Source organism: Pongo pygmaeus, chromosome 17, assembly GCF_028885625.2.
Source record: "Pongo pygmaeus isolate AG05252 chromosome 17, NHGRI_mPonPyg2-v2.0_pri, whole genome shotgun sequence".
Classification (NCBI taxonomy): Eukaryota; Metazoa; Chordata; class Mammalia; order Primates; family Hominidae; genus Pongo; species Pongo pygmaeus.
In genome coordinates this window covers 74,219,404-74,243,413 of record NC_072390.2, presented here as the reverse complement: position 1 = coordinate 74,243,413, position 24,010 = coordinate 74,219,404, and the positions used below count along the sequence as shown (strand labels likewise).

The 24,010-nt window shown below is 43.1% G+C and overlaps 1 protein-coding gene across 1 annotated transcript; it reads left to right on the top strand.

Annotated features, from left to right (window-relative positions):
- The first annotated feature begins 398 nt into the window (after nucleotides 1–398).
- CPLX4 (complexin 4) lies at nucleotides 399–23,423 on the top strand. The gene is made up of 3 exons (XM_054460880.2): nucleotides 399–752; nucleotides 6,295–6,382; nucleotides 21,900–23,423. The coding sequence occupies exons 1-3, from the start codon at nucleotides 586–588 to the stop codon at nucleotides 22,125–22,127; spliced, it is 483 nt and encodes a 160-aa protein (XP_054316855.1). The 5' UTR covers nucleotides 399–585; the 3' UTR covers nucleotides 22,128–23,423.
- Nucleotides 23,424–24,010: the final 587 nt, after the last annotated feature.

Genomic DNA, 24,010 nt, shown 5'->3' with positions numbered 1-24,010 from the left:
AAATCCTTGCATAGTACTTAAAGTCCAATGAGATAAAATGATGGATCAAAAGGATTATTTTTGCTTAATGAAGCATTCTGGGTTTTGAGTCTCATTGGACTCAGTTTTTCAACAGGATGTTTTGCTCAAGGGCTGGAATTTGGAAATTCCACAACAGCTATATAATCAGTCAGCTCTGATTAATTTAATTGAAACAGGACTCTTGATGAAGCCCTGCTGTGCTTATAATTAAAAATTTAGAAAGGGGTAGGGAAAGGGGTAGATGATGTGGAGATTTCTTTTTCCTGTGAAATTAGCTAAGTGTATTAATTTAGAAGGTAGGCAGTTGCCTCTGATTGTATGCTTCAGTAATCTGAACCATCTGCCTCTATATTCTAAGGAGTTCACCACTTTAATCCAGCTTACGGCCGACAAACCACTCTTCTCTATCAGTATGCCCTTGAATAGATGAGGCTGTGCAAAGTCCTTTGCTCTTAAATGTATTGCTGTCATTGAGAATATTTGGAGGTTTTCTCTTGGGTTTGTTTGGATTTTTTTTTTCAGCTTTTGTCTGAATTTTGGTTTTATTTTTCTGGGGAAGAGAAAATGGCTTTCCTTATGAAAAGTATGATAAGTAACCAGGTAAAGAATTTAGGATTTGGTGGTGGGTCTGAAGAAAATAAAGAAGAAGGAGGTGCATCTGATCCTGCAGCAGCTCAAGGGATGACTAGAGAGGAGTATGAGGAGTATCAAAAGCAAATGATTGAGGAGAAGTGAGTACATGCTACTTCATTTCCCTTAAAAAGCAAAGGAAATTCATTCCGGCTATATCTTCTTCAGTTCTCCAGTTTATTTCTCTTTGCTTTTTAAGATGCCTTTCCTTTTGTCGTTTACCTCTAACCCAAGGAAAGGTTGTTCTTCTAAAGTAAACAGTTCCGTAACATCAGCAGCTACTATGTTCTATGTTCTACATGTATGAATGGAAATGAACAATAATAAATGAATCTATATGTTGTTCTTAAAGCAGCTTAACACTTTCTGGTCCAGGCATGTTTTGATTGACCTCAATTTAATTATTTAGATGAAAAATGGTAGGTTTAACTATCTTTACATTCTTTCTAAACTTCACCCTCTTAGCAAGTAGAAAGTCTTCAAATTGTAAGAATTCAGACCTTATACCTAGAAAAGGGCCTAAAAGAACATAGAGTGCAGCTTCTTTGATCTTGCATGTGAGAAAAAAAAAAAAAAAACCCCAGGAAGCATAACATGACAATTATGTCATAAGACTTGGCTCATCAGAGACTATGAATAGATTTGTGGACTGTTTAATATGGAAATTCTAAACATACAGAAAAGTAGAATAGTAGGATGAATACCCATACATACCTATGACATAAAATCAGCAGCTTACAGTTTGCTACATTTGCTTATAGATTAAATAGATAGATGGTAGATAATAGTTTTTAAAGTAAATTACAGATGTCATGTACTTCACCCCTAAATACTTCGGCACCTTCCTCCAAAAAATAAAGGCATTCTCTTGGCTATGTAAAATATAACAAAAATAAAATATAAAATATAAGCAACATTTTAGTTGGGTATTATAGAATGTGAATATCACCAACAACTTTTCACCACTTGAAGACTGATTCTGTAATAAATAAATGTAACTCTGTGTAATTTTTAAATGTTTAAGGTAGAATTAAGATTCTTTTATTAATCAGTTAAGAAATGAAACATCAATCTAGACGTTAAATGTTTATCATATGTTTCAAAAGAAAAGTATTTCTTTTTTGCCACCAGGACTCTTTTGCTAATGATCAATTATATAATAGTTGCCTAAATCCTATCGCTAAGATGATTATAGGTGAAAAGGTTAATGACCTGGAGGAAACAAAGAAAGTACAAAGACTACATTTAGTGGAAACCTTGTCTATTGTATTTTTCTGAAAGAAATCATGGCTTATAAACTACCTAGAATACATTATGCTTGGCTCTGCAGTAACTTAAAGTTGGTTTTTAAAAAAAATTCAGTGCAACTAGCAAAAATAATGGTGCTAAGACTTGGGCAAAAGAAGCAGCATTCCTTGAATATTGGCTGATTTTACCTATGGCATGCAAAACAACAAAAAGCTTAAAAGCAAAATAAGTACTGTGAAATGAAGAATAGAAGACAAAAATCAGTATCAAACATTCTCAGATCAAGTAGGCTAATGAAAACAGAAACGTAGACCACAGTTGTGAGCACGCAAAATATCACTTAGTATGTTCAAGCAGCAGATCCGATTGCAGATAAGGCATCTATTTGATTAACTAATGTCCTAGTTTCCCTTAATTTTATATCTGGACAGATCAAAGCTCAAAATGGCCAAATCATACAGTCAATCAGTAGACTGAGTTGTCAGCTACTCAGCTTTTGCATGTGTGTGAGAATATTATAAATTTATGTAGTCACTCAATTTAAGAAATAGTGTCAGGACAATGGGGCATTTGGCTTCCCTATGATAAAGAGGGATGACTTTCAGTCCATTGTTTGAGTTTTCAAGAATTTCACCACCTAGAATGCAATACGCAGTAGGCATTAAAAATAATTCATCACAAGATAAACGCAGAGAGAGCTACAAACAGTTTAGTATATATAATAATTAAAATCAATGTTAGCAAATAAAAGCCTCCTAAACCCATCCTCATCATTTTAGGAAGTGGGGAGATTGACTATATGAATTATAAATAAAAAACTATTTAGCAATGCACTCTATTTAATAATGCACATTCATTTTTATTTTCCTTCTGTGTTCAATGTGTGTGTGTGTGTGTGTGTGTGCACGCGCGCACGCACCACTGGTAACATTAGTACTGAAAGAGGTCTAAACATAAATAGACTATCTGGAAAGGAAATAAAACAATAGTCTGTTTATCCCTCCATTTCTTCAATTATATTAAAATGCTTCTTTGCCATAGTTATGCTTCAACAGTTTCTACAATACCATTTGTAACTTGACTCTGACCTTTGTTTTATTCAGTAATTGTTTGGACCTCTAATATGAGCATAACATTGTGAGGAATGTACTGAAATGGAAGAGATGGGTTTTATTCTGCAGGAATTTACACTTTACTTTGTGGGGGGAGACTAGCTAGCTGCATGTGACTATAAACAGAGCAACCAGTTTTTCTGCGTGATCTGTAGACTGGCTCTGGAGGACTGGAATCTAACTCTGCATGGCATTAGTATCAACAAATCGATCAATGGGGTTTATAGTTATTTGATTTTCAACAAAGGCGCCAAAATAATCAGACCAGGAACGGAAAGTCTTTTCAACAAATGGTGCTAAACAACCGAAAAACATTGAACTTTGACCCCTACTTAACACTATACACAGAAATTAATTTGTCATGCATCATACACGTAAACATAAAGGCCAAAATTATAAAGCTTTTAGAAAAAAAAGTAGGAGATTATCTTTGCAACTTGAAAGTAGATGAAGGTTTCTGTATCATGACCCAGATTGGCAATGACCATATCAATGACCATAAAATTATTAAATGATAAATTCAACTCTAAGTTAAAAACTTTTATACGTTAAAAGATGCCATTAAGAAAATAAATGGGCAAGCCAGACTAAGAGGATATATTTGGAAAATACATCTGACAAACGACTGGGATCTAGGAAATATGAAGAACTCCTATAACTCAATAATAAAAGTAAAAAAAAACGGGCAAAAGATTTGAACAAATACTTCAGAAAGATAGATACATGGCCAATTAGTACATGAAAATCTTACTTGAAATTACATGAAAAGCTGCTTAATATCATTAGTTGTCTTGGAAATGGAAAAAATTAAAATCACAGTAAAGTAGCACTCCATAAATACCAGTATGGCTAAAATCAAAAAGACAAAAAATATTAAATATTGGCCAAAATGTGAAACCACTAGAACTCTTGTTTCAACTGTTGAGACATAAACTAGTATGACCATTTTGGAGAAAGGTCTTGCTGTTTCTTATAAAACTAAATGTATCCCAGTAAGTTACCCTAGAACCCAGCAAATTCCATGCCTAGTGATTTACCTAGTAGAAATTAAAATAGATGTCCACAAAAAAAGCTAGAACAATATTCATAGCAGCTTTACTTACTGTCGCCCCAAATGGGGAACAATTCAGGTGTTCATTAACAGAAAAATGACTAGACAAACGGTGATTGTATTTGCGCAAACAATGGAATACTTACTACTCAGCAATAAAAAGGAACCAGCTACTAGTACATAAAAAAACAAGGTTAAATCTCAAAAGTATTTTATGCTGAGTGAAAGAAGCCTTACACAAAGATGAACTGTATATGGTTCCATTTTATGAAGTTCTAGAACAGGCAAAACCAACCTATGGTAGAAAAGGCGTGGTGGTTGCCTCTAGGGCTAGGGGGTAGGCCTTGATCAGGAATGGGGATGAGGGAATTTTCCCAGGTGAGAGTAATGTTTTCTATCTTGAGAGGGTTTTGGGTTACACAGGTGTGTGCTTTTTGGGGAATCATTGAATGGTGTGCTTAAGAGGTTTGTGCATTGCATTGGATACAAATTTTGCTTCACAAAAAGAAAAGAGAAACTATAAACAAACATGTCACCCTAGTTAATGACATGCATATTGAAGAGTTTGGGGGAAATGTTACTGATTTCTGCAACCTTTAAATGTATCAAAAAAGTAAAATGTGGATAAAGAGAGGAATAGATGTGATTTAAAAAAAAGTACAATGAGATGCAAATTGTAGAATCTAGATGGATTTTATATCAAAATTCTTTCAACTTTTCTGTATGTTTGGAAGTTTTTACAGTAAAACACGGGGAGAAAAGGTCTGCTGCTTGTCCATGCCGCAGGTCGCTAATCTCCTGGACAGGTCACTTTATTCGATGTCCCTCTCCAAAACTAGAAGGTTGAACTTGATGTTCTCTCATGCCCGTTCCAGACCTGACATTCTGTGGATGGAAATGAGTTCAGAGGGCACCTGAGCCCAGGGCCTTTGATCAGTTTAACCTGATCATTTGCTGCAGCTCCTTCCTTAACACTCAGTTTTTTTGTATAATGGTTAAGATTATTTACAAACTTGGGGTCAAGACATAGAAACCAGTTTTCACCTGAAAATGAAAACAGGGGATTTGTTTTAAGCAGATAATGCTTTATGCAAAGATAATTCACCAGATCCACAAGTAGAATTCCCATCAGGCCCCACGTGGGCCTAAACCAGGAAGCAGGAAGCTGTTGAGAGGCCACCAGCACTCTTTCCCCATCTCTTACTATTGCTTCTACCTGGGCATGGCTGTTTTGTTCTTCCTCAGCAGCCAGACTACAAGGTTAGTGGAAAATGACAGCCAATGGCTACCAAGTTCATCTGTTATTTTGCCAGTCACACTGCAATTATCTGTCATTCTTAGTACCAATCCCAAATTTTCAAAGAGATTTCATTTACTGAGCTTGTTCTAACCAAATATAGCCAGAGGGCAGGGCCATGTATATAAATTCAGCTACCAATAAAGCACTTCTGTGGGCAGCAGGGATGGGTGGTGGTGCCTGTGAGCTTTGCAGACATCCCCAAAGGTGTCTGCTTTTGTCTGAATAATCATTAGCAAGAATGTCCATTTCAAACCAGCATCACCATGAGTCCAATTAGATCATTCACACAGCAGGACCCCAGTCTGACATTCTGGAAATATACCCTGCCTTGTTTGGGGCTACCTGCTTCCAAACTGGGAAGAAAACACCATGCCTAAATTGGGGTCTGCACAAAGTAACAATGAAGGGAGACAGGTTTATATTATATCCCCCAACACCAATGGTCTTCCAAGAACTGCCTGGTTCTGGACACTGTGGCCCTATTTTAGTTTGCATAAGAATCACTTGGGGAGCTTGCTAAAAATGTAGCTTCCCCTCCCCTGCACCCAGAGATTCTGATGCAGCAGGGCTAGGATCAGGCCCAGGAAGCTGCATTTGTCATGAGTGCACCAGGTGATTCTGAGGCTCATGGTCCTTGGCTGAATAGTCCATGGAAAACCACGTTAGGAAAAATCTCCTGGTTCGCATCATACAGAGATTCCTAGGACCAAATTGTCTTTGGTACTTAGAGGTATGTACTGAAAGTTATGACAGTAGAGTAACAAAAAGAGAGGCAGACGTTTGGGGACCTAGGAAAAAAATCCCATATTTCCCAAGTGTCTGCCAGCAGTGGCATCTCAGAAGGTGTAACCCGGTGTCTGGCTCCTCTGAGCATGGGCAGGAATGTCCTTAGCTCTCTGTATCCTTCTGATCCTTTATTCTTTAACTTTTAGGATGGAAAGAGATGCTGCATTTACACAGAAAAAGGCAGAAAGGGCATGCCTCAGAGTTCATCTCAGAGAAAAATATAGGCTCCCAAAGGTAAGACACTCTGGAAACATCTAATCATTTCTTAATTAATGAAAAATGGGAAGTCATGCTTGATTATCCACAAAGGATCATGTGGATATATATATATTCAGGATATATATATACATATATCCTAATCATAACTGAAATGTTTGATATAGTGAAAAGAGCACTGAACTAGGAGTTCATAAAAACTTGATTCCAGTTTTTAACTTAACCTTTATGAACTTCCACTGTTGCTAAAAAAAAACTGGAGTTAATACCTATAGATGACATTTTAACATAAACTTATCTAAAGGTTCTAGAACTTCTCCATGTAAATACACAACAAGGACAATACATAGCTCACACTGGTTGAGCTCTTTCTAGGTACCAGGTATGGTACCTTGGTATGTATTAAGTCATTTAGGTTCTATTATCATCTCTGTCTTACCATAGAGGAAACACAGGCATGAAGAAAGTAGGTACCCTCCTGCCATGGGCCAGACATCCAGGAAAGGTAGAAACCACGGTCCTGATTTCTATGATATTCCACCTCTATTTAAAAGGAACCATCGCTTGCTGGTTTGGGGAATAGTGTAGTAGTGACAGTCATCACCTAGCACCATCTTATGCATCTCAGCACTGGCTGAGGGTGACTGCTGTAGGCTGTGGTTGAGTGAGTCGTTGGTCTCCTGGTGGGAAGGGAATGCATTGACATGTTGTGGAACACATCTTGGAGGTACTATTCCAGGGCTTGCATCCAGTAGTGACAGAGGGCCCATCACTTTGCTACTCTGACTCATACCACCTGACTCCACCTTCACTACCTGTCCAACTGACTAAATGACTCCACCTTCACCTTCTGAGCTGGTTATTCAATTTCATATTCCAAAGATGCACCATCCCTTAAAGAACATCTTCCATCTGGAGAAGCCGAAGTAAAAGATCCTTCCAAAGGGCATAATCCCAAGTATGAGAGCCATCTCTGAGTCTGGGTGGTTTAGAAAGTGCTGCTAAACCAATTCCTTCCGTGGATCCCCAGCAGATCCCAGAAAAAGCTGATTTTAATAACTACAAGCACTAGACAAGGGAGAGTCCACTGTCTATGCAAGGTCACTGATGAAATCACCAAAGACTTAAATATGGTAGAAGTTGATCTCTGGGGTGCCCAAGGAATCTGGGTTCTGTTCTTAATAAGGGAAGGAAAACCCACAATAAAATGTAAGCTCATTTCATTCACAACCAATGAACTTGGAAAAGAATGCCTTGCTTTTCCTACCCCCACCCCCCACTCAGGTTTAATAACTTTTCCTCACTGTGTTTGCATTTTGGAAGAGTGAAGCACTTCTAAACACTGTCCTTTCCACTTTCATTGTCTGGTGAATTTCCTGAAACTCCCTGGATGTCACTGGCTCACCTTAGCAATGTGGCCTCCCCCTAGACAGGAAGATTGAGTCGGATTCATGCTACTGCACTGAAGCCCCTGGCCTCTGCTCTTGGGCCATCTGATTAAAGCATCATCAGTCTCGTTGGGATGAAGCAGAAATTTCACACACACACACACACACACGACTGACTGGGTGTGCATCGTCCAGAATGGTAGGACTTTTTAAAGATTTATTTTTGATAACTGTTATTCTTCTGTAGGGATCTAGGGAGAATTGGGGTTCAGTTGTAGCTCTGTGATGCAATATCACACGGTTTTTAAAAATATCTGAGTCTCTTAATTTATGCAGCAGCGATAGGAAAAAAAAACCTAAGCCTCAGTATCCTCATCTATAAAATGAGGGCTGAAGTACCTAACTTCATAGGATCTTTGTCTGAGATAACGTATTATAAAGGACCTAGTATAGCGCCTGACAATAGAGCCTTATTATTGACATTATGATCTCTGGGCACAAAAGTCTTATTTCCTGATAATAACAACCAGGGGTCTTGAGGACCGCCAGTCCTTAGGTGTGTAATCAATGCAACAATGGAGGTTCCTGAGCCTCAAGGCCCCAAGCCTTTTATCTTTTTCTCCACTAATGGTAAATCAGCAGTCTTGCTGACTTCCAGATCCTCAGGGGTGAACACCCTTAGGCTTAGCAGTAAGGTTTAAGTACTCTTCAGAGAAAAATAATTCTTAAATCTCTGTGCCAGGGTATCCTTTGAAACAAGAGCCTTTTCAACAGAAACTATGGAAAGCGGAAAAAATGATAGCCATGAAATGCACAAATCCAGGTCCTCCCGGGAGAATGATTGTAGCTATACCTGCATAGGCTACTGCTCTCTAAAGCCAGCTAGGGGGAGGGACCGACATGAAGGACGTTGATAAATTAACAGTAGAGCCCACCAGTGTCTTTCATTGCATGGCTTACTGATGTTCATATATCCCCTTTTCTATAGCTGTTTCAAATGCATAATGCATTTGAGACCCCACCTGATTTTCTCATACACCATGAAAGAGACCATAAAGCTCATCTAATAATCTCATACCACTGCATCATTTTACACCTGAGGAAACTGCAGCCCAGGAGGGTTAAGTAGCTTTGCAATAAGCCACATCTCCTGTGACAGACTTGGGACTGGAACTCAGGCCCCACAACCATGAAAAAGAGCAGCTTGTTCACAAAAGGACTTCAACAGAGCTCCCCCTTTTCAAGGCATTTGTTCTTTCTACTCTTTTTTTTTTTTTTTTTTTTTTTTTGAGACAGAGTCTCACTCTGTTGCCCAGGCTGGAGTGCAGTGGCACGATCTCCACTCACTGCAAGCTCCGCCTCCTGGGTTCACGCCATTCTCCTGCGTCAGCCTTCCGAGTAGCTGGGACTACAGGCCCCCGCCACCATGCCCGGCTAATTTTTGGTATTTTCAGTAGAGACGGGGTTTCACCGTGTTAGCCAGGATGGTCTCGATCTCCTGACCTTATGATCTGCCCACGTTGGCCTCCCAAAGTGCCGGGATTATAGGCGTGAGCCACTGCGCCCGGCCTCTTTCTACTCTTAATATTTGAGCTGTTCCCCAAAATTTTAGGGCAGTTTTGAATTCCACGTGGCTTAAAAAAATGGGAGCACATTATTTCTCCTGTGTTGTCTAACGGTTTGACCCTAGATCTGCAAGTAGCTGTCTAAATTCCAAATATAATCCAAACAAACAGATAAGAATTTCACTTGAGAACATTGTACACACCATCATTCACTGCAGTTTACTTCCAGGTGGGGACCCCCTCCTCCAAGGGCGTTTTTATATTTGGTTGCATTTGTAACAATGTATTCTACACACAATGATTCAAAACTGTGCCAATGGTATGGAAGATACTACAAATACCAATAATACAATTGCCTGCTTTTTGTAAAGCACATGGAAATTCTAATCTCGTGTAGCTAGCTATAAAAATAGCACCTAAACAAACTACATGATAAGAAAAATCGGCTACTCTGGGCAGACTGCCTATGAGTTAGCCCTGCTCGGCAAGGAGCAGTTTAAAAACTAAAATTTAAAAATTTAAAAAATCAGCTGGAGCGTATTCCACTTAGTCCAGTTATCACCAGCTGTGACTAACTTCCCCTACCCCAGTGCAACACTTTGCACTTGCAAACCAGCCCCACCCTTGGGAGCCTCCTCTGCCTCCCGCGCTGTCACTTGTCGCACGTTACCCTCCCGCCCGCGTCCCCCCACTGACGAGGCTCTGGGTACAGGGACCCTTCGATGGCCCATGTGGCGAAAAAGAGGCTGCGGGGGACAGACACGTTTCCCAGGCTAACGTCTGCCCAGGCTATGCAGAACAGCCGCTCCCATCCAAGCCAGATCCTGGCTGGAGCGAGGAGGGCGCAGCGGTCGCCAGCGCGGGCCCCGAATCCTCGACGCCGGCGCCCCCTGGTGTTCCTAGCGCCTCGGCCACTGGCACCCGCGGGAGGCGGAACCCGGGCTGCGGGTGGTGGCAGGACCAGGGAGGGGCAGAAGCCAATTTCTAGAGGCGACTTAAAAAAAAAAAAAAAAGAAAAAAAAAATTATTGATAGGTCATTGGATGGGATGGGGGGAAAACAAAACAACAACAAAGAAAGGAAGAAAAGGAAAAAAAGTCTTATTATTTTGTTATTAAGGACCAGAGATAGTGCGTTTTCCATCCTCCCATGGCATAAACGGAGAGGGAGCTCGCAAACAGCCGAGTTTCCGCTGTCTTCGCAGTGACCAGGCTGCAGAGAGATTCTGAAACGACAGCAATCGAGGGCGGGCTGAAGGAATTGGAATCTTCAGCCTTGAGAGGAGATGACTGAATAAATGAAGCTTATGGGGGGCAGAATCATGCCCCAGGCCTCCAGTGCCATGCTTTTTATTCTAATACTGAATTCAGCCAACTTACCCAGTGGCTTAGCTGCTGGTTGTTATTGAACTGTACGTATCTAAAGTCTGTCTCTGATTACGTAGAGGAATCTCCGTAATGGAACCTTTAGAAAGCCATCCTTAGAGAGAGGCCGGGCGCGGTGGCTCACGCCTGTAATCCCAGCACATTGAGAGGCCGAGGCGGGTGGATCACCTGAGGTCAAGAGTTCAAAACCAGCCTGGCCAACATGGTGAAACCCCGTCTCTACTAAAAATACAAAAAAAAATTAGCCGGGCGTGGTGGCGGGCCCCTGTAATCCCAGCTACCCAGGAGGCTGAGGCAGGAGAATTGCTGGAACCCGGGAGGCAGAGGCTGCAATGAGCCAAGATTGGGCCACTGCACTCCAGCCTGGGCGACAGAGCAAGACTCCATCTCAAACAAACAAAAAAAAGCCATCAGAAAAACACAGTGGGGATTCGAGGTGTAGGGTTTTGTCTCCTAGATGCTTCATTAAGGAGCAAGGAGACCCTGGAAGGCCAGACAGTGCCCATCTGCGTCACTAGGATATGTGATTGAGAAGCCCAAGGCTGGAGAGGAGAGGCAGGCCTGCCAGTGCTGGCTCTTACTGCGGCCAAGGGAGGGCTGACTGAGGGCTGAACCAAAAGAACTGCTGTATTCGGAGGGAAACAGAGCAACGGATTCCCAAGTCCTTATGAGCCCCCTCTTTGGGGCTTGGCTTCCGAGGTCATCTGAGGAACATGCCAACTGTCACTTCCCTCCAACCCTCTAAGTTCTTTTCCTAAAACAGGTTCAGGTTCCTGGATGACCACAATACTTTGGCTCCTTGACACCAGTGTCTGAGTGCTGTTTCTCTTTTCAATAAACTTATTTTTTTACATCCAGAAAGCACATACCATATGTGTGCATTCAATACATAACCATAGGATCATGTAAATGTAGGGACGTGCCAAAGGTCACAAAGCTTGCTGTGACAAATGGAGACTCAAGCTTCCTTACTCTACATCCAGGACTTTTTCATGCCCCCTTCTCCTCATATCCCTCTAAACTGGGCATCAGATTCCTGGTGGTAGACTTTAGAACTGAACAGACTGTCTGACAAAGAAAACGGCACAAGACAGAAAGCAGGGGTCACTGGGACTCTAGTGGGCTCCTAATAACCGTCCCCTCCCTGCCAGGTTTGCAGAATACTTAGCCTGTGCCATCTTCTAAAGCCCATATTGGGTAAGCATTCATAGTAATAGTATTAACAGCCCACAGGGAATTGGACGAATTTAACACGTCCTCCAGCTAATGAGGGATGACCCCCTGGGTGCCTCATTCACAATTCCCCAGGGTCACCGCTACAGCAGTTACATAACAGCAGGATTCAGTCCTAGACCCTTCCCCTGACCAAGGCCCGACGGGGAGCAGATTTGAGAAAATGTCTTCCCGGGAGCTGTCAGGTCTAATGAGGATAACTATGTCACATTTTGGAATTAGAACTGTATTTTCTAAAGAAATTATTTGGCTGGTGTTTCCTCTGAAAAAGAGTTTCACTCTATTGCTGGCAGGGAAAAGCAAATGTAGACTCTTTGAAAAGGAGCAACATAAGCCATAGCCCTCTAGATAAACAATAAAAGGTCTTGGGTCTCAAGTTTATTGTTAGTGACAATACTATTTGCTATACCAATGTCTTTCGGTGACCATTGTTAATTTCGGTAATCAGATAAGTAATTAAATAAGTGCAGTAATCAAATTGCAGTCATCTGCAGTAAGTATGTATATGTATATGTATCTATACCAGTCATTATAATGTTCATGTACACATCCAGATTATGTCGATTTCCTCTAGTTGTCAAATTATAGGTCATCAGAGGACTTAAAATGCCTAAAGTCATCCATGATGCTCACGTTAGATTTGGATCGCACACCACTAATTATTCCAGATCCTGTATCTTCAGTTTCTCCTTCTTGATTGGCCTCTCCTTAATAAAGGAGGTCAAATCTCTCCCATCTAAAACAAGGAAACAGTACTTTCTGAGTAAACATGACTTTTTAGGTGTCTTCCCTTAAATGACTAGTTCTCACTGCTCTGCTGAAACCTTCTTCTTCCAGATGTTCAGTGTCTGTCTGAATACAGTAAGTGGTTCCCTTAATTTCTCTTGGGGCCTCTTTGTTTCTTCTAGCACTAGTGATCGCTTCTTCCTTAAGGCCCTCTCCTCAGCTTGCAGACATCACCCTCTGGTTCTTGTTCTTGTACTGCTTCTTCTTCATGTGTTATCCTTCTCTGTCTGCCTCCAAGTTGTAGGATATTCCAGGGTGCCCCCTTGGCTGGCTCTTCTTCTCACTCGAGCCTGCACATTGTCCTTGAGGGCTGCACCTTGCCATTGCTTTTTGCTACTGCCTACATGTGGATGATTCTCAAATCTATACCTCCAGACCACATCTTCTCCCGAAATTTCACAACTGCAGCTACCTTTACTTAGACACTTCACAGGTAGAACCAGCTCATATCCAAAACTCCCTTGCTCATTCTCCCCCTAAACCTGTTCCTCCTATAGGCTCCACTTCCATGGGTAGCTCTCCCGACAAGCCCATCATCTCCCAGGCTGGCTACCAGATGTCACCATTGCCTCTTCCCTCCCTGCTCCAGCTGCACATCCAGTAAATCTCCAAGTCATCTTAATTCACTCCTGAATAGTTCTCAATTCACCATAGCTTTTCTACTTGGAGTCTTGTCACCCTCAATACTGAGGTTTCTAAAATGCAAATCTGATCCTGTTTCTTTTCTGTTTTGTTTTGTTTAAGGCCACTATGTCTTTTAGAATAAAATCCGAACTCCTTGTCCTGTATGCCATGATATGGCTCCTGTCTCTCCAGCCTCACCTCTTGCTATACTCCTTGCCTGGACTAGTGATTCCTCCTGCTCCGTTCCCTGCTCCCTGTGGCCTTTCCTTTCTGTAAGACTCTGGTCAGCGCCACTTCTTCCAGGGCCTTCCATGATTTCCCTCCCCCTACCTTATTCTGGATTGGGTCATCCTCCTCCATGTCCCCATATATCTTGAGTCCATGTCTCCTACATCATCTTATGACCCTAAATATCTGCACCTACTGTGTGCTCCTTTAAAAAAGGGGCCGAATTTTAAATCTCTGTGCTCAGTGCCTAGCACAGTGCCTGAGGTATAGACAATTGTGAGCACACACACACACACATACACACTCACACACACACTGATTGCTGAGTAAATGGATGTTATTGGGGAAAAAGAAAAGAAAGAAAAATGCCCGGCCGGGCGCAGTGGCTGACGCCTGTAATCCCAGCACTTTGGGAAGCCGAGGTGGGCGGATCACGAGGTCAGGAGATCAAGACTATCCTGGCCAACATGGTAAAACCCTGTTCTACTGAAAATACAAAAATTAGCTGGGCGTGGTGGTGCATGTCTGTAATCCTAGCTTTTCGGGAGGCTGAGGCAGGAGAATCACTTGAACCAGGGAGTTGGAGGTTACAGTGAGACGAGATTGTGCCACTGCACTCCAGCCTGGCAGCAGAGTGAGACTCCATCTCAATAAAATAAAATAAAACGCCCAAAGAACAAAGTGTCAAAACAGCAGAAAGAATTTACCCGCCATTACAGTTACATTAAAATACAATTTTATGAAAAGAACTAGTCCAGATTGGACATTGTAGTTTTGTATAAAACACAAAGGTTTCCTTGTTTTATAATTAAAACACCATATTTCTTCAAGTAGAGGAAGCAATATGTTTTAAATAAAGCTACAGGATTCTTTCTAAAAGCAAATGTGTTCCTCTCCATGGCCAATTTAAAATGTATATGTAAGTCAAGCTAAATTAATAAGAGAAAACAGTTCCACAATGAACCCTAATCCTATTAACAGAATTGTCAATCTAGGTTAGTCATTGAAAAATAATGTTGTGACCCCTGCTGAGCTATATGATTTAGTTACACCTGGTGTTTGTCTGCCGTATTAAGGGCACTATTCATTTCGAATAAAGATGCATATAGGAGAAACTTAACAGAGTTTTCTTTAAATGTGTCACATTGAAAGCTCCATTACAGTTGAATTTAAAATTTGCCTCTTAAAAAAAATGACAAACATGATTGTGTGAACCTTCCTTTGCCAGACCGCTTCAGATTAGGAGCTCTTGGGGCTGCCCAGCAGGGTCTGAGACACCGAAACCTCCTGCTTTCTGAGCAGCTGCTTCTGGTGGCCAGGCGGCGGGGAGGCCATCAGAGGCCCCAGCAGCCGCCATCTCTTCCTTCCCCTCCTCACCCTGCCCCAGTTCGGTTTGCTCCTCCTACTCATGTCCTTGAAAGAGCAATGGACTACATGTCTACAGGGAGCATGGGGATGGGAAGCAGTAATTGGACACTAGTGAAGCAGGATTTCAAGACGTGTTGCTTGGCCTCACCAGCTTTCTCACGTCATCTTCACAAGTGCCCTGTAAGGTAGGTAGATATCACTTCACCTTTACAGATGAGAACTCCGGCTCAGAGAGGGAAAGTGACTTTCTAAGGTCACACAGCCAGTAAATGGCAGAGCAGGATTCTACCACGAGACATTCTGAGCCCACAGGCCATGTTTTCTTGCTAGACCCTTCTGGCAGCTGTGCTAGGTTCTCATCCCCTAAAAGGCAGAATGACATTTTTGCAAGAATCTTTACCTCTCAAGACCTCACTTTCCTCATCTGTAAATGAGAGGCTTGGATATGCGGCCTCCGGAAGCTTCTTGAGTCCCTATGGAATGTCTTCATAAGGGAAAGAGGTATGAGATGTGCACAGCTGGTATCTAGAAATTCTCATTCCATGTAGCTCCCGACGCATGCACACTTTCAATCAAACTGAAAACTGATGCCTATTCTTCAAGAAGACAAATCCACACCATCTGTCCTACTCTAGGGGTGCTGAAGGCTCTTTAAGTAGCTAAAGAGGGAAGAGCAGCAGCGGGACACAGCAGAAGGAGCAGCCAGCATGCCCCAGCCCAGGGCCTCCACACCAGCCACACACTAGCTTCTGAGGGCAGCAGCCTCACTCATAACTAGGACAGTGAGAGTGGTTTATGAAGACAAGTACCTGACTGCTCAAGTCCGTGATCCTCACAATTATGTCAGTCTCACACTACATGAACTCCTCCATGTGAAAGAAATCCATTCTTCCAGCTTTTGGTATCCTGTGGACAACAATAAGTGAATAAACCAAAAACAAAATCAAATCTACCTAATATCAATCACACTGGTATTTGCTTATACACCATGCTTAGCTAACTAGACTCTGACAAGAGGAGAATGCTCAGCTTTTTGAAGACATAACCATCTAAGATAATTTATGATGGTATCTCAAGTTTGGTAAAAGAGAAGACCAGTTTATCCAGGTCTAGGAAGTAGTAAGTCTTGAAATCCAGGGTCACATTTATCCTTTGGTGAAAGGTCAGGCATCAGTCACAGGAAATGACAATGGTAGGATATGGAGCTATTTAAATAATGAGGTATTCAGCACTGGCCTTAAAGATAATAAGTCTGGTTAAAAACAAGAGATTAAAACGGATTCTCATCAGCTAGCATAAAAATAATTAGCTCTTAACTGCATTAAACAATATCCCAAATTGATAAGATTTCTAGAAATGAGAAGATCTCTGAAACAGAGCCTCTAAGAACAAAGTATAGCCTCTAAGTCCCCTAATTATGTGCTGGCTCACTCATTCATTCATTCATGACACGGTTCTCATCCTTGAGCCTTCCCTCCCTCCCTGGAGCTGCTTCCGGCCTGTAGTGATGCTGATTCACATTGGCTGTAACTGCACTTGTATTTGGGGGTTGTAATGAGGCATTACTTCTTTTCCTTGAAGTGTGAACTGTGTCCAAATATTCCTGGTCTCCCCAACCCAAGATTTGTCAATGGGCAGCAGAACGTGTGGACAAGACATTCATTGTTTGAATTGCAGACAAGGTCCTGTCAGCAGGGTGGTTCATTAGGAAGAGAGGAAACAAGGCTGCTGTGTCCACTGTATAAATCCCATTTATGCTTCTTAATTGCTTGCTGTGTCCTGGATCTTTCTCTTAAGGGCCGATACTCTCCCACTGTCTCTTTCACTGTCCATGCCTGCTTTATCCCAGGGATCCTTTCAGCAGGGATCTTGACACTGAGCTGCCCTCTTTCCTCTAAAATATTCATAACCACCGCTACCATTTGTCCAGAGCTTAGATGCTTGCGAGGCTGTTTTACATCATGTCTCATTCAATCTGCTCAACAGTCCTCTAAGTGGCCCTTCCACTGGACATCAGAAACATAAGTTGACTTTCCCAAGGTCATGCATTGGTGAATGGCAGATCTGGGACTCGAACCCATGTCTAACTCCAAATCCCACAATCTTTCATTCTCCTAGGCTGCCTCCACCAGAAAATGGTTTGGACAGGCTACAACTTTTTACAAAGGAGACACTTGAATACTTAGCCAGTTCTAGGTCTAGGGCTAGCTCAATTAGTTAGGATCCAGAGCTAATGAGGCTACAGGCCCACATTTGGTTCCAGAGGGCATCATTTTCTCCTCTAGCCACTCAATGGCCTTGTCTGGTTGTCCTACCTTTAGTCATAAGATGTCCATGGCACAGGCTGCAGCCCAGAGTAATTGGCTTCAAGACTAGAATCATCTCCGGAAGCAGCCATGCTCCGGTGGAGGGCCAGTAGCCTTGTACTTCTAGATCAATGGTGAGTGCAGGACTCTCTGACCACAGCCATTGACTACACCCATTGCTGCCTTTGGACCTGGACATCTAAGGCCACTGCCCTGGGGCCCATGTTTTAGAGGGCTCTCTTGGTCTCTCTTCTAGCCACACTCTTTCACATGGAGTGAAGAGTCTGTGGGCCAAAGGGCCTACCCCAGGCAGAGCCCACACCCCTCTTGTAGACCACGCTCAAGCTGCTTAGGACCCCAAATGCCCTGCCTAAGTGCATTCCAGAGCATTCTCAGGCCTCCGATGCAAATCTGTGCTCCTGAGAGTGGCCAGGCAGACTAGGCCTGAGGAGTGGGGTACAGGCCATGCACCCAAGGTCCCAAGGCCCTTCCCAGTGAGGGCTGGCACCAGGAACTGGAAAAAAAAGAGGGCCAGGTTGTGAGCCAGGAACTTCCATCAGCACTTATGTTCTGCCACCCACAAAAATTAGGGGCGGGCCTGACAAGAGGTAAGGGGAGCTAGGGCTCGCTAGTAGCTTTCTCCTAGAGTAGAGAGTCTAGTGCTAAAGAGGAAATGACTAAGCCTGGCTTGTTAGAAAAACCAAGCCTTTAGGTGAAGGTAGGAGTCATTGCTAGGTCAGAGGTAAGGTGCCAGGACATCACAGCCTCCTGACAGAGCTAACCCCATGTGCCAGATTGCCCACAGCAAATTCCCCTGCCCACCTCTGAAGGTTATTATTTTTATGAATAGCTACTACTGGGTGAGTGCTTAACAGATTCTAAATAATTCAGTTACCGTCTAATTAACCTTCCACAGCTCTAAAGCAAATAATGCAATTCTCCATATACAGACAAGGAAATAAAGCTCAAAGAGGCTATACAAAGTGCCCCAGGTCACCCATCCTATAAGTGGTAGAACTAATGTTCTCACTCAGGCAATTTAGGCTGCAATTCCCCAACGGGATTATAAAGATAAACCGATAACTATGAAAACAGAGCTCTTTATAGCAAAGAGGACCTACGAATTTAAGTATTAATAAGGCTGTTATCCTCTCTGACAATAGGTTCATTAAATCATTCAGTAAACATTTATTTTAATTTTTAAAAATATTTATTTATTTGTTAAGACAGAGTCTCTCTCTTTTGCTCAGGCTGGAGTGCAGTGGCGTGATCTTGGCTTATGGCGACCTCTGCCTCCCAGGTTCAAGTGATTCTCCTGCCTCAGCCTCCCTAGTAGCTGGGATTACAGGTGTGTGCCACCACACCCTGCTAATTTTTTGCATTTTTAGTAGAGACGGGGTTTCATCAAGTTGGCCATGCTGGTCTTGAACCCCTGACCTCAGGTGATCCCCCCACCTCAGCTTCCCAAAGAGCTGGGGTTACTGGCTTGAGCCACCATGCCCGGCTATTCAGTAAACATTTAATTTTCTGTGTCTACATGCCAGAAAATTTGCTGGGTTATGAGACAGAAAGATGAGTAAGTTACAGCCCTTGTCTTCAAGAAACGTAGAGCAGGGGTTCTCAAACTTCAGCAAGCTCCAGAATCACCTGGAAGACTTGTTAAATCACAGATTGCGAGGCCTGAGCCCTGAGTTTCTGATTCAGTGGGTCTGAGTAGGGTCCCAGCACATGCATCTCTAGCAAAATCCCAAAAGGTGTTGATGCTGTTGTCCTGGAGAACCCACTTTGAGAACTACTTTGAGAAACACCTTGATAAAAGTTAGGGCAATCAAGATCCTCTCCATAAGGCAACATACAATTGCACTGCTCTCCCTTCCCTGAGCAAGAAGCACAAGGATAAAATGAACCTCAGAGTCACCCTTGAAGAAGGAAACCATCCCAAAGCTTCTTCAAGCACCGCAGAGCCATAGAGCGTGGCCTCGCTGAGGTCTCCCTGTGAATGGGAGGCAGGCGAGCACCATCCCGTGAGCCCTCGCGAGTGTGTTCAGTGTTTTATACTCCTGGCTGGCTGACTCGCTTTCCTCTAGCCCCTCTAGCTGCCCGTCCCTGCAGGCCCACAGCAGTTACCCTGTCCAGGTTCAAACCTGGTGACATGCTTGGGGATCTTACTACCAACCTGAGGGAAGGGGCCAGAATTCCCGGGAATGTCTTTTCAGATCACTTGCATTTGATTTCAGGATGCATAAAAGAGGGCAGATGTCCCACATTTGCATGAACTGAGAATGAGTCGGCCACCTTGTGCTTTTCCTCTCCTTCCTGAAAAAAAGGCCCAGAAGACGATCCGCAAGGAAAGCAGCCGCTAGGGAAGGCAAATAAAAAATAAATAGAAATGCGCAATTGGCTGGGAGCCCCTAGGGATTAACTAATTAATCCCACAACAGTTTGACCAGGAACTAATTAATCCGTTAAGCACTTGGAGGGCCCAAGGCCCTGGCCAAGAGCAGGGAGAGGCTTCACTTATCTCCGGAGGCTTGGCGCAGAGTGGGACTGTCCTCCAGGCTCTCCAAGGAGGGCCTGGGTGAGGACTGTCCTTCCCAAAATCATTGGTTCCTCCTGCATCAGAAATCTGCTTCTCAAGCTATTTCTTGAGCCAGACTCCTGTGTCACTCTGCCCAGGGAACCGAATCAAAGAAGAGAGCCCTGAGGAAAGGCAGCTGGGCTTCAGCCCCTCCAAGTATGGGAGCCACAGAGTGTTAGAACTGGAAAAGACTTCAGCCATCTGGTCCTTCCAACCCACTTTCCAGATGAAGAATGAAGTTTACAGGTTACCCTGGTGTGCCGTTTGGACCTAAAGACAACTGATGTTTCTTGCTGATCATTCCTACACAGCACCCAGAGAGGGAGAATTCAGATCTCCCTTTAGATGCTGTCTTTAACTCCACCTCAGAAGTCACCAGGTGCAGAAATCTTTCTTAAAGCAATATAGTCTGTTTGACTAAGATCATCATTTTTTAATATGATTTTTCATGAGCTTTGGTAACAAATTAAAGGCTGGTCACAATATATTCAGGTGGCTCTAACACAGATCTTTCCTCTCATTTGCTTTTCTGACACTCTTTTTAATCTGTTTCCCTGAAACCCAGGTCACCTCATGTTACAACCTGATCTCTAAAAAATCTGACAGCAGCCATCTGGGGATGTAAGCTACTGTTAACCTTTCCCAGAAAATATTTTTCTTTAGACTCCTCTCTCATTACAGAACAAGAGGCTCTATAGCCTAAGTGGTAAAAGAATCTCAGCTGAGTACGGTGGTGCATCCCTGTAGTCCCAGCTACTTGGAAGGCTGAGGTGGAAGGATTGCTTGAGCCCAGGAGGCCAAGGCTGCAATGAGCCGAGATTGCACCACTGCACTCCAGCCTGGGTGAAAGAGAGAGACCCTGTCTAAAAAAAAAATAAATAAACAAAAATAAAAATAAAGGAATCTCAAAGACCAGGTAGCATGCATTAAGAAATTCTAGAACAGACACTCCTAGAATCACAAAATGAAATGTGCAAGGCGCTTGTGACAGCATCAGCAACACCGAAGGCTAGACTGCCAGTATGCTGAGTGGGGGCCATGCCCTTGATGGTTCACTTAATACACGTGTGCTGTGTGCTAGACTCCAGTCCAGGTGCTAACGGTGGAAAGCTGAATCTGGCAAGAGCCTATGAGGGGCTCCCTGTCTAGTGGAAGGGAGGAAAAGAGCCATGATTAAGCAAAAGTTGCCACTAAGGAGTGATGAGTGAATTAATGCATACTGTCTAGTTACTATAAACTGAGACCTTATCCTCTAGAGTGGGGTCAACCAGGTGAGTGGGTCTTGGCATGGGGCTGATAGAGTCTGCAAGACTTGCAAAGCTGCCCTTAGGCAGAGTTGGGGTGTGATGCCCCAGCTTTTGTGTATATCAGCATCACAGAGAGAAAGGGCTTCTTAAAAATCCAGATGGAGTTGGGAGTGGTGGCTCACACCTGTAATTTCAGCACTTTGGGAGGCCGGGGTGGTTGGATCACCTGAGGTCAGGAGTTCGAGACCAGCCTGGCCAGCATGGTGAAACCCCGTCTCTACTAAAAATACAAAAAATTAGCCGAGTGTGGTGGTGCACACCTGTAATCCCAGCTACTAAGGAGGCTGAGGCAGGAGAATCGCTTGAACCAAGGAGACAGAGGTTGCAGTGAGCTGAGATCGAGATACTGCACTCCAGCCTGGGTGGCAGAGCAAGACTCCCTCTCAAAAAAAAAAAAAAAAAAAAAAAAAATCCAGATGGCTGGGCTGCAACTCCAGAGTTCCTGATTCAGTGGGTCTGGGATGGGGCCCAAGAATTTGTAGTTCCAGCAGGTTATAGATGACGCTAATGCTGCTTGTCCAGAGCCCACACTTGGAGAACCACCATGCTGGAAGGTTCTGATCGACCCAAGGTGCCATGAAGGAGGGACCCCCCTACAGAAGCCCCCACAACTGCCATCAGGACCAGGCTCTGCTGTAAGGCCAAGAGTGCCACTCACTTCCTTTATTCTCTACAGACCTTTTCCTGCTGCTTTTAAAATTTATTTAGTTAGTGAGTTAGTAGTTAAGTTTAGAGTTATTTATCTACCTCTATTTATTTTTCACATAGAGTGAAATGGATGAGAATCAAATCCAGATGGCTGGAGATGATGTGGATTTACCTGAAGATCTCCGGAAAATGGTAGATGAAGATCAAGAAGAGGAAGAAGATAAAGATTCTATTCTTGGGCAGATACAGAATCTCCAGAACATGGACTTGGATACCATAAAAGAAAAAGCCCAGGCCACCTTCACTGAAATCAAGCAGACAGCGGAGCAGAAGTGTTCCGTGATGTGAGGGGTGGGAGGGGTGGAGGGAGGGAACCAGCCATCCTTGGAAAAGACCACTCTCCTGTGGGACGTTTCAAGCAGTACATGTTTTAATGTAGTGAACACATTTAGGAAAACCATGGTGATCTATTGACAGACAATAACTTGGTTGTTCTAAATATTCCTGGCAGAGCATTTAGCTAGCACCTTGCAGCAGGAACCATACTTTCCTCGTAGTTATAAATGAGATAAACTGGAAATTTCAGTTGTAAATGATGATGCAGAACACATATCTGCTTAAAGACCTTGAGATGAGCCAGGAAGAAACGAAAGCAAGTGGCATTTCCTCTCCAACTTTCTTCCTTGGATGCCAAGTTCTCACCCTGTCCAACTATTCGCAGGACACCAGGTCCCTTCAGAGAGAGATGTGGAGAGTCAAGGTGTCCACTGGGAGCCGGGTTTCCCACAGGGAGCTGAGTCTACAGACTCCAGGGCAATCAAAGGTCACCACCCCAACCCCTCACCTCCAGGATCCTTGAATTTGTCGATGATACTCATCAAGTTTGGTCCTTGGATGCTTCTCAGCTGAGTGGCAGTAGCAGGGATGTGGTGAACAATGAGAAATTGAGGCAGGGAATAGACCTCACCAGCCCTTTGCAATGGAGATCATCATTCTAGTGGCCATGTGAAGAATGGAACCAAGGGAGGCACAATTAGAGGCAGAGGGAAACCAGGCAGACGGCTGCTCTTTTTGAGTTGAGCTTGACTCTCCTTGTCTGAACTTGGTGATAGCAATGGGAACAAAGTGAGTAGACTAACAGAGAGCGTTAAGAAGTTAAATCAATCTCTCTCTGTCTCTCTCTGTCTCCTCCCAACCTCTCTCTCTCTCTCATCCCCTTCTCTCCCTATCTCTCTTTTTTTTTTTCTTCTCCTGTCCCTTCCCATCCCACCCCTTTAGACTACCTTCCAGTAAATCACACTGTCATTTGGTGCCACAGGCTTTCAGGGTAGGCCCTGATTTTTTTTTTCCCCGAATATCTGCTCTCTTTCAAAAGGGATAATTCAAAAGACTTAAGACAATTACCACTGAAACACTTCGAGCTATTTAGCTAAAGCCCACCAAACCAAAACAAAATACTGATTTTTTTTTCTTTTTTTGGTGACTCTGTCCATACAGTGAATAAAGATCTATCAAAGGAAAAGGAAACTGAGACCAAAAACTTAGGGTCTAAGTTGTTCTAAACCCAGAGTTCTCAAATGTGTTGTACAAGAAGTTTCATGTAATAAAAATATGCAAATAAAACAAATGAATAGAGGTCCAAAACCTACGGTCCTTGGCAAAGTTTAGCCTGTCTTGGAAATTCCTGGGAGAACATTGGTGCAATGATTGAGGCTGATTAGCCTTCTAGTCCACAAACCCAGATGCCATGGGCACATTTTAAAACTGTGCTTGTCTTTTATCAGAAATGGCATGTGAGTTGTGATTTGTTTTATAGCAGAAACTTTAAAAAACTCACTTTTTAAAAAGCTACAATATAATAGGTAAGATTTATTTTCAGTTTAATGCCTGACTCTGCCCTGTAGTTGATGGGGTGGATAGTATGGATGGGTGAGAGGTGCTGTATGTGGCCTGATATCTGTACACTTTGTATGACATAAAATACTACAGCTGCCAAATTGTTCCACACTCTAGCCTCAGGATGACAAAGAAGATGTGCTTTCTTGTAAAAGATGCAGCCAGTTCTGCTAAGGAAATCACTAAATTGGCACTTCCTCTTGACTGCCAACATTACTCCAATGCAATTTGGTCATTGTCTTAATGAAGCTGCACAGCTGCTAGAAGACTCTGACCATGATTCCTCTCATATCATACCATACAACCCCACAACACAGCCCAGTATATCACATCAC